The sequence below is a fragment of the Monodelphis domestica genome, chromosome 8 (genome assembly GCF_027887165.1).
Source record: "Monodelphis domestica isolate mMonDom1 chromosome 8, mMonDom1.pri, whole genome shotgun sequence".
NCBI lineage: Eukaryota > Metazoa > Chordata > Mammalia > Didelphimorphia > Didelphidae > Monodelphis > Monodelphis domestica.
Genome location: NC_077234.1, coordinates 231,577,207 through 231,595,283, shown reverse-complemented (window position 1 = coordinate 231,595,283; position 18,077 = coordinate 231,577,207). Strand labels below are relative to the sequence as shown.

The window sequence follows — 18,077 nt, the reverse complement described above, 5'->3', positions numbered from 1 at the left end:
AACTATGTGTACCCTGTTACCTGGGATGATAATTCCCTAATTCAATTAACAGTAGCTAAAGTAGTCCCTCAAAGTGAAGAAAATCCCTGGCCCCAGGCCCCCTGCCTTAAAGGCCTATCAAATGCCTGAGGCATACAGGAAATTCGCATCCACTCCAGTTCTAGTGGCAGCCTTTCACTTTGAAAATCCCCAGGCACAATGGTATAAGTGCTTTGCTAAGGGTTGGGTCACTAACTCTTTTCCTTTTAATATAACTCATGCATCGTGTAGAAATTGTACTGGGAACCCTGTCCCCTCCAAGAAGGGAATGATGATGTGTTCCTCTAATTGTACATCATTGTACATACTGGTATCCTTGGTGGCTAGCCTCTGCACAGTCAGGGGGCAGGGCATGCCACAAAGTCTGGGGGCCATAGCACAGAGTCCCTAAAAATTCCCTAAGTTTCCCTGTCACTGCCCTAGACCAAAGTGCTGTGTTAGTCACCCCCTCAGACACCAAATGCCATGTCCCATACCCCCACCCACCTTATTCCCTGGCCCCCTCCTTACCCCAGACAATCGAGGGAGGAAGTGATCCCATTGGGCTGCTGGGCAATGGGGTATGTAACATGAAAAAATGTTGTTGGGCAGAGTGGAAAGGGGGAACGGAGCAGCTCTGCTGGAGTCCTTGTGTCTTTCTAGTAATGAACTCTTAGGGGAGCTATGTGTGTACCCATAGAGATCACTCTGTATGCCATCTTTGGCATGTGTGCCAGAGGTTCCTCATCACTGGTATAGATGATTTCATTTTTTTCACTTATGTTCCAGAACCTAGAACATTGCCTGCACATAATAAAAGCTTCATAAATATGCCTTAATTGGCAATGAAATGGAGATGGTAATGATTACTTCTCTATCAACTTGATACCATTAATGAAGGACTTGAATATACATGAACAAACTTTGAAAGATGTAAATAAATAAATGGTAGTATTGTTATTTTGTCTAATTACATTTTACAGCCCTGGGTGAATTAATTCTCCCTTTGTCTATTTTTAGTTAATCAAGTCAAGAACTTGAAGTATCCCTACTTAGCACCTAGCTAACCATTAAGTATAAGAGTTCACAAGTCATTTACATGACCAAAAGCCATAAGCACTGCCCTGCCTTGGGCAGTACTAGGCAAATTTGAGGCTGTGATTGGTTCCTTTGAAGATGGGGAGAGACAGGAAGTGACATGGAAAAAAAGAGTATAAAAGATAAGACCAAACATGGTCTGTGACCTTTTTTCTAGATTCACTCTGCTTTGGTGAGCAAGACTGGAGGAAGACTCTTGGAAGTAGTCATTTTGTCCTAGACTTGTCCTTGTCTGGAGCTTTCTGCTCTGGAGGGGCTTGTTGGGTGAGATACTCAGGCTGAAGGAAGAGACTTGCATTGGTGGACATCTATGTGGACATTGGAACTTGAGGGAGTCCTTGCTGGGACCTGAGCTGGACTTCACCAGATCAGCACTTAGACAGGTAGGCTAGACAAGGCTCTGTCTCCTTCCTACATTTCCCACCTTTAATATATCTACCTTGTTGTAAATAAAAGGTGTTAGTCATTTTTTACTAAAGGGCTAATATTTTATAAACAGCGACCATAATCTCACTTTTATAACTCTCATATTGAGAACCTAATTTAAAACTAACCTATTTTAAATCTTACACCAGGAAACTGAGGTCTAGACTTCCATAATATCCATCTGGTATCCTTCTACCTTAAACCCCCTGTGAATCCATATGATTATTTAAAATCATAATTAAAACTATAGTTCATTTGCTTTAAAAGATCAGCATAGTCACATTTTAGGACAATTTCAAATATTGTTTTGATGTTATATAAACATCAATGTTTTGCCAGTCTGTCTTCTGACTCTGATATGATTTGTTAATCTATCTAATATATTACAATTTCCTTTCCCAGTTATTTGGTTAATAGTCTGCCTGTGGATTTGAATATTTATTTTGTGGTAGTTGTTGTCGTTGTTACCATCCTTTCCCATTCTGCAATCCTTTATCATTTTAAGGTCTCATAGAACAATTTTTTTGAAGTTTTGTCATTAAATTCTATGCCTATTTTAAAAGGAAATTTATCTCCAGAGTCGAAATCAATATGATGTCTACTCTACCAAGATTGTTCTTTCTAAGCATGATAATTATAGCCTTCCCATTTTTTAGTTTAAAAATATTGCTTTTGAGCATTCACTTGAAGCCCTTCTTTGATTTCCACTACTGGTATAAAAGACACCATTAAGATCTGGAATATTCTGGTAGGTCCAACTAAATCAAAAACCCTTAGACTAATACTCTAGGACGGAGTATACATCTGTTACCCATGAATCAGGCTTTCAGAGATCCACAAAGCTCAGGATAGGTGCCATCTCCTAGGTGACATTTTCCCCTATCTCGCTGACTGTCAGTGCCCTCTCCCTCCTCAGATTATCATGCGTTTACTTATCTGTTAGCTTATTTCTCAAATTGTTTTGGGTTTACTTATCTGTTAGCAGATTCTATTCTGTTAGTATATTCTATTTTCCAGTAGACTGTAATCTCTGAGGACAGAAATTGCTTTTTGTTTTGGTCAATATTTTCCCACTACCTAGCATAGTATGTTGTACTAGTGCGCTGAGGAGGTGCTAAGTAAATCATTGCTAAATTGAATTGTCATGCAACATCAATGTCACCGGGTTGGCTTCAGGGTGAGGAGACTTTTGGTCACAGAAACTCTTGAAGACCATAGTGGGATTTGTCAGCTGCCACTGCGGATCCAGTGATAAATCACAAATGTTTTAAGTTTCAAGTATTTCCTGGGGAACATTTGACGATCCATGCAATTCTACATTTAGCTATTTTGCACCTCTCATTCACAGATCCTCCAACCATTTTATTAATAATATGCGAGGGCAAGTATCGCCATCATTTTCATTTAGTGTTGAATCACAAAGGCACAGAGGTTCAGTGTATTGCCCAAGTGCATGACAATGACAGAACCAGGAACAAGCAACACATTAGCCCTCTTCCTTACTACTGTTGCTATGGTAATGAGCTTTTACTTTATCCACCTATGAGGCAATCTAAAATCAATCCATTTCATTGTGAAATTTAAGAACATAAAGTATCTTCTTCATCTTCCTATCTGGAATGATTTTTAAATGTTAAATTTGTATCTTCTATTTTTATATCTGGCAGGTAGTTGGCCCAGTGGATAGAGTACCTAGAGTCTGGATGAGTTCAAATTTGGCCACAGGGACTAACAGTCATTGAATCCTGTTTGCCTCAGTTTCCTCATCTGTAAAATGTAGCTGGAGAAAGAAATAGTAAACCATTCAAGTATCTTCGCCAAGAAAACCCCAAATGGATCCACAATGAGTCAGAAATGACTGAAACAACTGAACATTTTTATCCCACAATCACTTCCCAACAATACTTTAGATAATACCCGAATACATACATATACACATGTATTATATACATATATATACACACATATACATATATGCTAGCATATGTGTGTACATATTCATATACTAGCACATAATAGGTGTTAAATTATTTATTGAATATGTAGTTAAATATTAATATATTAAAATAATTTTTGAGGATATATGCATCTGCAAATATACTTAGTTATTCAGATTTTTTTCATGTAACAACCTAGACAAACAGAATAACATTTCCATACCTATCTCCCCTTCCCCCAAACCCCAACCAAACATTTCTCCAACATGTTCCAGCTTCATTCTATGAGAATCAACATAGGATATCCTATAGTAAAAGTGAAGAAAGTACTAAAAGACAATTTAATAGTCCATGTATAAACTTCTGCGTCTGCTTTTGCCAGTATCATTCTGAACAAGTTATTTTATGTTTTTTAACTTTTCATATTTTTCATTCTTTATGGAAGTACCAAATTATTTGTTTTTTGTTGTTGTTCAGTCATTCAGTCAAATCTGACTCTTTTTTATTGTATGGACCATACTCTGCTTTTTTCTTAGCAATAATACTCAAATGGTTTGTCATTTCCTTCTCCAGTGGATTAAAGCAGGGGTTAAGTAGCTTATCCAGGGTCATACAGCTAGAAGGTGTCTAAAGCAAAACTTGAACTCACATCTTCTTGATTCTAGGCCCAGTGTTCTATACCCTGAGCTAACCATCTGTCTCCTAGGCAAGCAGAGGTAAATAGACTTGCCCAAGGTCACAAAACCAATAAGCATCTGAGGTTCATTTTTAACTCAGAGCTTCCTGACTCCAGGACCAGTCCTCTATCCAAAGAGGCATCTATCCCCCTTATTTCAATGTTTATCAACATATTATATTACCTGAGAATTGTTTTTTTTTCTATTTTCTCTTGAAATTATTGACCTTTAATTATTTGTTCCTTTAAAATGAACCTTGCTGTTTTTTTTTTAAACTGATTTCTATAAAGACATTCCTTTCTACAGCACTAAATCTGTAGACTAATTTAAATAGCATTCTTTTAATTCAGTACAACCACCAGGAATGAATCCCTCCACTTATAGTGCTTTGTTTCTGTAAACAGTATTTTGTGAATTCTATTTATAAAAGTTCTGTATACATCTTGATACTCCAATTCTCATATATTTTATGCATATTTGTTACGTTGAGTAGAACTCCTCTGTTATTTCCTCCTGGTTTTGTTTGTACTATACAGACATGTTGGTGATTTTTATGGGCTTAATTTGTATACTGCTACTTTATTGAAACTATTAATCATCTTGATAAGTTTCTTCACTGATTCTCTGGGGTTTTCTAGATAAACCATCATATCACTTTTGAATAGGGATAACTTTGCCTTCTCTTTCTCAGTATTTATTCCTTTAATTTCTTTGCCTTTTCTTACTGTTATAGTTAGCATTCTTAATACTATGTCAAATAATAGTGGAAGAAAGATGTATTTTTTCTTTACCTCTGAATTGACTTAGGACATTTTATGTTTTTGACTATTGAGAATAACAGCTCTCGGTTGTATATATGTATATATATATATAATATAGATATAGATGTATAGATATATGCATGATATATATGTTATATATAAATTAGTCATTAAATTTAAATTCTTATCATTTTAAAGATTTTTAAATTAAAAGAGGATTGCATCTTGTTGAAGGTTTATGGTGCCTCTATTGAGAAAAATTTTTATTGTATTATAAAATAATAATAATAAGATTTTCTATATCACCAGTATAAATCTAATTTGTTAACACAAAGTTTTAATATGTTGCTGTGATCTTTTTACTAAAAATATGTAGAAAAATTCTATAGCAATATTCATTACTGGTATTAGTCCACAATTTTCTTTTTCTATGTTACTCTATTATTAATGATTAGAACTCATTTTTTCCCAGAAAAGGAGTTTAGTAAAGGATCTTTATAATTGAGAATACTTTTGGTAACATTAATACTTTAAGTATTTGAGATAAATCACTTCTAAATTAATCTCATGGTCTTCTTAAATTGGAGATGGTGAACTTTAAAAAAAATTGAAAATAATATATTTTGTTTATATTTTTTATTTTATCTATATTTTATTTCTAATTCTATTTTATTTTATGCATTTAAAAAAATTGTCTAAGAAAGTAGCCATAGGCTTCATCAGAATGACAAAAGGGTCTATGAACAATAACAAAAGCAAATATCATTAATAACCTGTGATCTACCTCCTTTTACCTGCCCCTCCTGATTCCCTGCTCTGATTGATAGTTTAATTATAGCTTCCTTGATTTCTCTTTTTTAGAGCAGATTAGGATCTCTATTTCATATTTTGTCAAGTTGGAGGTTTTATGTTTTTGTAGGAAATTAGACATTTCCTAATGATTTTCCTTTATCTAGGAATATGATTGGATACAGTGATCCCTCCCCTATGGCCGGAGTTACATTCTAGAGACCCTCATGATAGGTAGACTAGTAAATTTTTGAGGACAGATTTGAACTTAAAAAGATGAATCTTCCTTATTGCAGGTCCATCCTCTATCTGCTGTGCCACCTAACTTACCTCTACAGTCAATTTAAAAAAAATTTTTTTTTAAACCCTTACCTTCTGTCTTGGAGTCAATACTGTGTATTGGCTCCAAGGCAGAAGAGTGGTAAGGGCTAGGCAATGGGGTGTGACTTGCCATGGGTCACACAGCTGGGAAGTATCTGAGGTTAGATTTGAACCCAGGACCTCCTGTCTTCTAGGCTTGGCTCTCCATCCACTGAGCCACCCAGCTGCCCCCTAAGGTCAATTATTAATGCCACTGTTCGGCATTTTAAGCCCTTCTCAGCTTGGTTCTCCTATATTTTCCTTGCCTTGTTGGGTAGTACTTCCTTTCATACATTCTATAATATGGTTGACCTAATCATGCTGTTCTTTACATTTGACTTTGGACCTCCTTCCTTATCTTCATGTCTTTGTACAGCCTGTTTCCCATTCCTATAAAGTATTCCCTCATCCTGTATGTCCCCAGAAATGCTTCATTTCTTTCAAGGCTTAACTCAAATGCCACCTTCTTTACAAAGTAATTCTGGATTCTGATTACCAGTGGCTTTCTCCCCCTCAAAAAATTGCTTGGATGACTCCTGACTTTGGATACTGGAACAAGTATGCTTTGGGAAACTAGGTGGTACAGTGGCTAGAGTGCATCTGATTTCACATCTGGCCTCATTTTACAGATGGGGAAATCGAGGCAAACATGGTTAAATGACTTACCCAGGGTCACACAACTACTTAGTGTCTGAGGCCAGATTTGAATAAAATATATAATACTTCTGCATTATCCTTCTCTTTTCCTCCTATACAATGTAAACTCCTTGGGGTCGGTGAATCCTTTACTTTTGTCTTTTCATTCTCGGGTCCTGGCAAAAAGCAGGTGTTTAAAAGATATTTATTGATTATTTAAAGGTTTCAGTGTTATGCTTTTTAACCACTCTTTAGTATGCTGTCACATGATATTTATTTAGGTTTTGATCTTTTATTCATCTTTCCTTTACTGACTGCTATATTTATTGTGTTATAGTCTATAAAGGATTTTGACCTTTTCCATACATTTGCTATTTTTATGTAAACTATAATAGCATCCATTTTGGCAAGGGCACCAGGTAATACTGAGACTGCACTTTTTTCATCTTCTTCAAAAATCTACATAGCTATTTCAAATCTAATGCTACCGATATTCCTTTGGTGCTTGTAGTTTTCTTGTTTGCCTTTCTGTTAGAATTATCTAACTCTGAAAGAAGAATTCTCCAAATTCCCCAACATCAACATCGGTATTTTGGTATATTTTAGCACTTGAATATTTGTTTTAAACTTAAGCTAATTTCCAATACTTAGACCCTGAAAATATAGTTCATTGTATTATAGGTTTAGAACCAGAAGGGAACATAAAGTTCATGTGGTCCAACACTCATTTAAAAGATAAAGGAACTGAGGCTGAAAGATGCTGAAATAGCTTGCCCAATCTCATATGAATAGTAAACAATAACTTGTCGTTTAGTAATTTTCAGTCCTGTCTGACTCTCTGTGACCTCTTTGGGGGTTTTCCTGGCAGAGATACTGTAATGGTTTGCCATTTCCTCCTCCAGTTCATTTTACAGATGAGGAAATGGAGGTAAATTGGATTGAGTGACTTACTCAGGGTCACTCAGATACTAAGTCTCTGAGGCTAGACTTGAATTCTGATCTTCCTGATTTCAGGAACAGCACTCTATGCTTAGTAAGCAGCAAAGACAGATTAAAAGTTAGATTCTATGACTCCTAATCCAGAATTCTTCCACACTGATCTTCAGTAATTCACCAAATTAAAATCAATAATTTTTTTAAATCAATAAATAAAAATCTAAAGCGTTAGGACCCGGATTTTCTTGACTCTGATGTTCCTCAGTTTCCTGATTTCCATGACTTCCTCCTTCCATACTGACTGGTCCCAGCTTCCTTTAGGTGAGGAAGCTTCTTTGCCTAGAGGCATAAAAATGCCTGGCCAAGTACAGTTGGAAGGGTGACGACTCAGACTAGGTGGTTGCCTAAGACCAAAGAGTCCTTGTTCTTTGATGACTTACTCATCAAATGAATTTCTAGATGGAGCATGGGGGAAGGGGATGACATCCAGAAAAGCTAAATACCCTCACTTCTTTGCTGTTTGCATTTGCTCTCTTTGAACACAGTAAACCTCCTTTGTTCAATGACTCATGAGTGCCTCATTTTGTCTCAACATAGAACCTGTATGAAGAGGATGCTGGGGCTAGATCGCTTACAACAATGTCTTAGCCCTCATCTAAAGAAAGTGCACTCGTGTTTACTGGGCCAAGTCTGACAATTACAGATCACAGTAACTTTTCAGCCAATAAGATGAAAGAATTGTTTTTGTAACAAAAGGGTTTCAGTGGATATACATAAATTCACTTATTAATTATTGTAACAGTATTTCTTGGATCCCAAATGTGAAGATAAATGCTTAGGCATATTTCTAAAAGAACTACTCGGGCAGCAAAACCCACCATAATGTCTCAGATTGCCAGGGGAAACGTGCACTTTGTTATCTAAGACTAAGGTTTAGATTTCTTTGAGATAACCTACACAGCTTTCCTCCATAATGACCTAAATTGGCGGAAATGGGGATGTCTGCTTTTAAAATACTTTTCTCTTTTGAGAACAAGGCTTTGCAGTCTTTCCTTTCATTGCACTTTTCCTATTATAATATGATTTTTCAGTGGATGAGAAAGGCAGGATAAATCCAACCACAAAATGATACAGATGAACTCCATTAGTTTGTGTGTACACAACTAATCTATGAATCGAGATCCAAATAGTTTATAAACAGATTGCTGAAAATCACTCAACATGGTGGCCAGATGGCTAAAATGCACAGCCAAAGGGCTCTAGAACCTTCCTCTCTTAAATTCTACTACTGACTCAGAGAACCCTATCTGTTGTATTTGGTTCAGTATACAGAACTCTCTTAGTGGAAAGTCATTCTACTGATGCAGGTCTAGACCAGCTCAGCACCGCATAAAATCAGTTTTAGATTGTTGCCTAGAGCACTAAGAGGACAACTTGGTCACATGGCTAGTATAAGAAGCAAGACTTGAACCCAGGACTTCCTGATTCCAAATTCAAGAAATGAACTCTTCTATGATTCTGTGTTGCCTCTCTGAATAGGATTACATGTACATATTTTAATTTACTGCATACCATCAGCAGTATTCATTACTAAAGTCAATTCTTGCTCCTTTCCTAGAAAACCATACTGACTGAAGGTATGTGAAAAAACTAACTCAGCAAATGGCAGGTAGTAAGTATTCTTGTCCCTAAAACACATAGTTTTGGAAAGTTATTAAAAAAAATAATAAAATATATAGACCATCTTAAATTTTGCATAGTTTTTTTTTTTTAACTCAGATAACCCTTTGAAGCAGTATAACTTAAATCTAATCATCCCTCACTGAAAGAAAAGAAAACTGAGACTCAGTAAGATTAACGTTAGGAACTCTCACTCCTACAGTTGCTAAATGTTAGAATCAGGATTCCAAGGACTGTTTCCAATATGCTTTTCTGCCGTTGAATGAGTCAATGCCGAAGTTCAAAAACTGTATAGCTATCTAGCAGCTTCCAATGAAGAAAGCAGTCTTCTCCTAAATAAATAGCATGTTTTTAAAGTGGAACTATTAAGTCAGGAAAAAATCTACTAGCTTTTGAGGAATATTAACCAGTATGTATTTTAGCTCTGACATTCATACTATGTTCATTTGTCACATGTGATGATAATGATGCATAATTTTAATAATAATCCTAACTATCATTTATATGGGTCAGCTAGATGACTTAGTCGATACAGCGCTGGGTCTGGAGTCAGGAAAATCTGAATTCAAATTCTTCATCATATATGTAATAACAGTGTGACCTTGGGCAAGTCTTTTAACCTGTTTTCTTTAATCTGCTGAAGAAGGAAATCTCAAACCACTCCAGTAACTCCATTAAGAAAACCACATGGATAGTATGATCCACATGCTCACAAAGAGTTAGACAAGAATAAAAGACTGAATAAAAACCACAACAGAAGCATTTACAAAATACATTTAGATTTACAATGTGTTTTGCAAATTTTATCACATTTTATACTCATAACAAAACTAGGAGATAGATGCTATTCTTATCTCCATTTTACAGATGAGAAAAACAAGGCTGAGATAGATGAAGTGACTTTCCTAGGGTGACATGGAAAGGAAGGGTCTAAAACTGGATTTGAACTCATCTCTAGGATTCCAGGTCTAGAACTCTATCTAGCTGTCATTGTATATCATATCCAAGATTTTTTTCTCTGTGCTAGAATTATTCATGTTCATGTTGACAAGATGGTAGTATTTACTCTAACTGTTTATCAGGAGTATGGTCATCAAACAGCCCCTAATGAGGAAAGTAGCCTTTTCCTAACTAAATAGTCTGTTTTGTAGAAGTATTACCTCAGGAAAAATCTATGAATATATGAAGGACAATAACAAAGCCCTGATAGTAATATGAATATATTTGACACAGATGATAATTACAATGCATAATTAAATGAGGAAACCCCATCCCTGCAATAACAACCACATATTGCATCCAAAGTCTGTCCAGTGATTAACTTGGCCATTTGTACTACCACTGTTCCCTTAGGACTTCTAGATTGTTCCATCCTCCTATAGCTGAATTCAGAATATATTGTCTCCTCCAATTAGAATGTGAGTATCTCACTTTTTTATATTTATACTCCCTAAGCCTAGCCCTTTTTCAGCACATTTTAAATACTTAATGAATGCTCATCCATTCATTAATTTATTCAAAACTTTGACCATCTGTGATTTCACCAGTGTTGGTAATTCATCTGCTTTCAGAAGTCAAGAAGTCATTTATTTGCACTGACTATGTGCCGGGTACTGTGTAAACAGATCATGACCCATAGGTGAGAAAGCTCTGACAAAATAAAAATCATCTTCATCATCATGAAGAAATTGATCTACCCATAATGAGTCCTTGAAAGGAGTTAGGTTGGTTCTCAGGATGACAATCCACTACAAAAAAGCCTTACCATTTGTTAATGCCTGATAGAGATGATGCTTCCTGGTCTTCAAAAACTCAGAGCCATCATCCTCAATCTTGCCACCTCATGCTATCACTACCATCTCTATCCCCAGAGGAATTCCTTTTCCCCAAAGAAAACAGAACATAACGAGTATATAAAAGGACCCTCCATAACCTTGAACTGCAAACTCCTGCTATAGCATGTAAATAAAAGACAAATTCAAAAGGAAAGAAATAAAGGGAAAAACAAAGCCAAATAAGTCTCATTAACTCACAACCTTGTTAGAATTTCAGTAGCAAGGATTTGATTTAATGCATCCCCCCCCCCCAAAAATAACAACAAAAATCCTCAATTAAAAATCTAGTACAGGCAAGTCATTGAGAATTCATGGGCAAAAGCTAAACAAAAATAAACCTAAACAGAGTCCTTGGTCTCAAGGATTTATTTTCTATTAGAGGGAATTCAGGTTTGCTTCCCTGGCTAACTGTGTTACTGAGATGATGTAGGGAAAGTTTCATCTGCTTGCCTGAACTATATGTGCTCCTGGAGTACTTGAAAAGGGCTGTGTTTACACAGTTGCAGAATTAATCAGTCTCAATGAAACCTCAGCTCTGTATTCCCCCCATCCAAACTGATTGTGGAAATGTCATAAAGCTTTGTCCAGCATATCCCTCTCTTGTAGCCATGCTTATTCATATGCTTCAGCACCTGGAGGAAAGAATATGGGCAAGGCAAAAATTGTAATAAAATCCAAATCTCAGATCTTCTTCAAGCTCCTAAAGCTCCAGAGCATCAGAAGCACTGCTCTGCCAAGTGAGGAAGGAGCAGAGAGGGTCTTAGGGGCCACAAGGCCATCTTCTGATGAGTTCCTTCCAGAGCCTCCTCCTTACCCTGAGCAATTTGTGATTATGGTACATGATTCCTATCGCTCCCTAATCTTTTAATGACTTCACTGCTAAACTGCCAAGCAGAGTCAGGGCATCACAGAAAGGGGTCTAAGCAAGTTATAAAAACATAATCCTCACTATTATTCTGCTACCAATGGATTCTGCCCATAGTGAAATGAATACATCATATTACATCCAGAGTCCCTGTTCTCTACTCCAATAAGTCACCACAGGCATATGTAAAATAAGGCAAGAAGAAAGTAAAGTAAAAATAGAAACTTCCCATTCAAGGAGAAGAAGTAGTCTTGAAGCAAAAATGCCATATTCTTAACAGGATAAAGAAAAGAAGTGAAGTCATGTTCACACTGATCATGGGATGCATCATTCAGTTTCATGAAATCCTGACGATTTGGGAATTTAAAGTACTTCCCTCCAGCAAAATGGGGCATAATCATATGTTTTTCTACTAAGCCACATTCTTTGGTAAACATTAGAAATAATGCATCAGCCCACATAAATGGCATGGCTCATGCAATAAGTAATAATAAAAAGACATGCTTATTTTATAGATATTACATGGTTTATAAGTCTAGCATCTGTAATGCTCTCATCTACAAAGAGAAACAGAAAATGATATATAACTGTTGCCAAGGAAACAGTGAAGTAAAATCCTAGGTAAACTACCGAGCAGTTTAATAATCTGAAAATTAGGAGGGCACGAGAAAAAAATAGCCCCAGATAGATATATGACATTGTACCACCCACAATGGATCCATCGAAGGTTACAACTCAAACAGCTAAGGCAAGAGATTGAAACTTGGCAGGTATTCCAACACTTGGCTTGTTTGGCCAATTGACGGTGAGGATGATGATGGGATGCCAGGTGGGGGCTTGAGAGGCAATCTGAATTTTGACGTTGAGTAAGTATAAAAGATATAGCTTCTGGCGACAAGGACTAAATAAAAAGCACTTTGGAAAGCATAATGGTTCTATTTGTCACATGCAGTTTGCTTTAATGTTATATGCTAAGTCTGTGGGATTACCCCTTACTTTATTCACTGCCAGAAGAAGAGAAAATCTCAAATGTGATTTCTGCTCCAAGCTTTATTATTATTACTATTACTTATTGTTATTCTTCAGATCTGCAAGGCCATAAGAACTAAGGTTGTGGTGAAGGCCAGTGGTAACTATGGCACACTCCCCCCTAAGCCAGGAGAATTTTAAGCAGTTGTGTGCCACTGGGATCTAAAGTTAAATCCTTTAGTAAGATTATCCATTCTGATATCAGGAAAAATCCTACCATGGAAGTACTTTTATGCTGCATCTCTGAGTTCTGCTGCAACTTTAGTCTTCTGAAATGTTATTGAGAATCCACACACAGAAAGATCAAAATATGTTTTTCAATGGTTTGAGAGCAGTAACATTCAGGTTGCAAGCATGTGTTTCTACAAACTGATTACTATCTAGAGATATCCATCTCTACTTGGGGACCATCTCAGAAAGGGAAATGATTTCCTTAGGATGACAGACTTCTTAATCAGTACTCTCTATGTTCACAATAGCAGAACCATTATTCCGCAGAAGGAACAACCTACTAGGAAAGATTAACAGCAGAAAATAACAGTTACAACAATCTGCTAAATCCCAGGCTTATAAATACCCAGAAGTATCAATAAAAATTCCAGGAAGGTAACCCAACCTTTAAATGGCCTCTTCACTAACATCAAAGGAGAATAACCTTCTTCTAAGCAGATAAAAAGTTGATAAATTATATAAACTGTTGGGTGTTTTGTTTTATTTTGCTTTTTAACATGCAAGGATTTTGGAGGGAGGGAACTATAGTAGTCTCTTTTTTACTATTTTTCCAATTTCCTTTTGCCTTCAAGAAGCTATTTGTTCATCCCACAGAGAACTTCACACTACCTTACAATCTATAAACTGATGCCTATAGCTGTGTTCCCATAGATGGTAGATTATCAGATAGCTGTTTATACACTAGCCACAGGCAAAACCAGAGAGAAAGTTAATATAACTGTGAGTGATGTAAAACCAAATCCTGATGATTTCAGGGTCTGGGCAAGCAATTTAAAACATGATGCTCACCCACACCTTTTCCCACACCAATTTTTCTGATCTGCAGGGCCAACTCGAATTTTTTGACAGCTCTAAGACAGATGTATTATACTTCAAATGTAACTATAATAAAAGTTACATTATTGGCCTCTCCCTCGGCCCCCTAGAGAATCTGCTTGTAGCATTAGAGACTAGTCATGTAAGTGGGCTAGTGGGGTGTGTGATATACCTCATGTGAGGAGCTTTTCATAGAAGAGCAAGGCAAACAAGAAAGGAAAGGAAGCTTATTTAGGAATCCATAGAGAAAAGTGGCCAATCTATATGAGAAAATGAAAGAAAAAATTTTGGCAAAAATCCTTCAAATGTTAAAATATTTGGCAACTTGGAGATGTTATGCTATTCCCCATCAATTTTAATCTGAACATATTCCTAAATTGCTCATCCTTGTCTCCTACAGTCACTGTGTATTCCTCTCCCTGCCTACTCCTTCTGACTGCCACTGAGGAATGATTTTTTTTTAAAGGAAATCTAGCTTTGCTACTTTATTGTTGAAACCAGGGCCTATGGATTGCATCCTATCAAAATATTTTAAGGTTATGGTGACTAAAAGTTCAGTTGTCTCTTGATTCCCCCACTTCTTCAAGTCCAGGATATTTCATAAAAAAGTGAAGGGTTTTCGGGGGGGGGGGGTTCCTGTGTTCTTTCCCTGTTATAGCAATACAAGAAGTAGTTCTTGGGGGATACCAGTAAACAGTCTGGAATGAAGGATACCACTGAAACCTCATTTGGATTTCTCAGACTAGGTAATGAAGGAAGAGAAGTTGTTACAGAAACAGGAAAAAAAAAGTGAAAGTTTCTGCCACTTTGTGTTGCCATCTTGCTTCTTTCCTAACAACAATCACAGACTGGCCAAAATATGATTGGTCTTAGGTTAATGCAAGCTGCACCAATATGGACCTTTTGCCATAGATTTCCAGATCCTTGGAGGAACTGGAGCTATTATTCTAGAGGAAGAGAGGCCTGTTCTAATAAAAACAAAAACAAAAAAGACTCCCAGCAGCTCATTATTCTCCTTTCCTCCCTTTCCACCAACTATTTGAACTCTACCTCAGCTAACTCTCCATCTGACTTTCCAGGATGTATTTGTGGGGGCAGCTGAATGAGGGTAATTGGTTATACTGCTTTTTAAAGATTGTTACCTTAAGAGAGAGGTTGTACACAACCAAAATCAACCACCTCTGTCTCCTATCCAAAGAAATGATCCTTAGGACACATTCAGTTACACATGTGATCAACCCCAAGAGCCACCCACTGTTATTTTCCTAAGAGAAAACATTCTGTGTGTGTGCCTCCATCTCTCTCTCTCTCTCTCTCTCTCTCTCTCTCTCTCTCTCTCTCTCTCTCTCTCTCTCTCCTCATCTCTCCCCTCATCTCTCCCCTTCCCTTTTCTCTCCCTCACCTCTCCATCTCTTCTACTTTCTCTCTTCTGTCTCTCTCACTGTCTCCGTCAACCCACACGCACATACCACTTATCATCAACATCACCACCACCACCACCAACCCTGGACCTCCTGCCTAAACCAGGAGCCAGAAATAAGTTGTATGCTGCAGCCTCTGGTCAGATTCCTCCCGCCCCATCCTGATACTCACAGCATCTTCCACCCACCCCCAACCCCCACAATCACCCCTTCCCATCTTTATCTTCCCTCTCCAAAAGAGAATCAAATTGCCTTCAGCATTGACTGAATAACATCAAAGCCGTACAGGAAATGGAAAAGGTGAAGAAGCCCCTACCTTGACAGCTTTGCAATCTTCACAAAGCTGAACACATCCATGCAGGCAGCAGTGACTGACTACTAGGGATTACTCGCTCCTTTTACTCCAGCAGCGACAGAGGCAGCAGCAACCCCATTTCAGGGAGTTTAACGTGCCCGGGTCTCAAGTGACAGTGGTGGCAACAGCGGCAGCAGCAGCAACAGCAGCCTCTAGGGAGAAAGCACCTGGAGGCAGAGGCTGCTACCCCCCTCCGGCCGACAGCTGAGTGTGCATCTCCAAGAAGAACCATTGATCTGTGTCCAGCCTCGGGAAAAGTCAATGAAGAAGAAGGAGGAGAAGGAGGAGGAAGAGGAGGAAGAAGAAGAGGAGGAGGAGGAGGACAAGGAGGAGGGGGAGGAGGAAGAGGAGGAGGAAAGAGAGAATTGGGAGGAGACGAAGAAGAAGGAGAAGAGGTTGAGTGGCAGGGGGTGGCCGGAGCCAAGCAGCCCCTTCTTCAGGCCCCTGGTTCCCGTCCCCAAAGGAAGCAGCCCAGTGCACCCGGTCCCTGTTCGGATGCTCCAGGCAATTTCCCCAGGCAGGGAGGAGAGCAGGAGGGAGGGCAGCGCTGGAAAGGAGGGGGCTCGCGTCTTTTCGGGTTGGCTCTCCCCCACTCCGCTTCTGAATGCATGGAGAAGCGCAGACTGACTTAGCGGGGAGGAGGCAGGCGGGAGCGACCGCCGGTGGCAGCAGCAAGCCAGCCTTAACACACACGCACACCCCCCTCTCGGCACTGCAGCTGCCTTCTTTCCTCCATCTCCCCAAATTAAGCTGCTTTCCAATTACTTCTCCTCATGCACCCGCACCCCACCTCATTCTTTGGGTGAAGATTCTCCCTTGTGCATGACAGATTCCTCCCCGCCACCCTTTTAAAGGCTTTGTTTAATTATAACTGTGGGGTGTGTGTGTGCGTGTGTGTGACCTATTATATACTGCAAGCTGGAAGACTTTTTTTTTTTAATGACACCCCCCTCCTCCAAATACTGGTCAGTGCTTCCAGAGGTACCCAGGCAACAGAAAGGCAGTGAGGAAAATACTACCCAGGGATGGGTTTGAAAAGGTCGTTTTCAGACCGCTGGGATAGAAGGAGTAAGAAAACAGAGAACAGATGTTTTGTTTTGGTGTGGGAGAGCTGCCAGAACAAGGAGAAGACTTCGGGCTTGAGCTTATCTTAGAAGGTGTGTATTGGACAGCAGTATGGGGGTAGTTGGAAGAATAAGAATGGGGAAGGCTTAGAAATAAATAGCCAATTTGACACAGGGACTAGATCAGGGACTTATAAGTAGAAGTTAAAACCGCTTTTAAGAGAAAATAATTAGATAAGGCTCAGAATGTGAGAAAAGAAGCACTGGAGGACAAGTAGTCATACATAGTACAAGGAAATCAGAAAATGGAGTCTCTCAGTCAAATTAGCTTGCTTTGAGGAGTAGGTCAAAGAAAAAGTAAAAAGAAAAAAAATTAAAAGATCACATCAAATCCTGTAAAAGAAGAATAAACTCTAATTGCTCTTCTCAGAATTCATCCTTACTATTACCACTACCATTTCTTCTCCCTCCTCCTAGTTCTCCTTTTAGGAGGATTATCCCTGTTTTGTCCTTCCTGGGACCCCTTTCTCTATTCCTTTTTACCCCCTCTCTTTCCTGTAGGGCCTTTCTTTCAAAATGCTTTAAAAATCTCCTCTAAAATACTCTGAAGGTCAGCTGGTTATGGAAAGCCAGTGTCTCCCACTGGGCTACATTTACCTCAACACAAAGTAAACTCCAAATACAAAAACATGAACCCCAGAGACTTCCACAGACTTAAGCACGGGGACTCATTTTCAGGGGAAAAGGGTTAATGTGAAAGGAAATCGTTTTTAAAGTTAACAGACTATTACTGGGGCCCTTCTCTATGTATACATATATGTGTATGTATATATATATATATATATACATAATGTACCATACTCAAAGTATTGTATTTACAAGTTTTTTACTTTTAAAAAATCAATCCTTTAAAAAATTAGACATAATAAATCCTCAATCTAAAAAATCTAAATACTTTAAGCCTGAGCTCCTAGAATGTTTTTTAAAAGTAAATGGAATCAATTTTCTTCCCACTTCCTGATAATAGGATCACTTTATTTCAATAACTTACCAAATGAGCATCAATACTGTTTATAAAAGAATATTACTCTCTCTCTCTCTCTCTCTCTCTCTCTCTCTCTCTATCTATCTATAGATATATAA

General features: G+C 38.0%; 1 protein-coding gene across 2 annotated transcripts in view; it reads right to left on the bottom strand.

Annotated features, from left to right (window-relative positions):
* The window catches only part of FRMPD4 (FERM and PDZ domain containing 4), a 742,306-nt gene extending 724,998 nt beyond the window's left edge, over window positions 1-17,308 (bottom strand). For both annotated transcript variants that reach the window (XM_056808256.1, XM_056808255.1), the window contains exon 1: window positions 15,832-17,308. Coding sequence is in view for 1 of the 2 variants with exons in the window: in XM_056808255.1 (XP_056664233.1) it covers window positions 15,832-15,872 (41 nt within the window). In the remaining variant the exon portion in view is untranslated. The remainder of the gene's footprint in view (window positions 1-15,831) is intronic.
* Window positions 17,309-18,077: the final 769 nt, after the last annotated feature.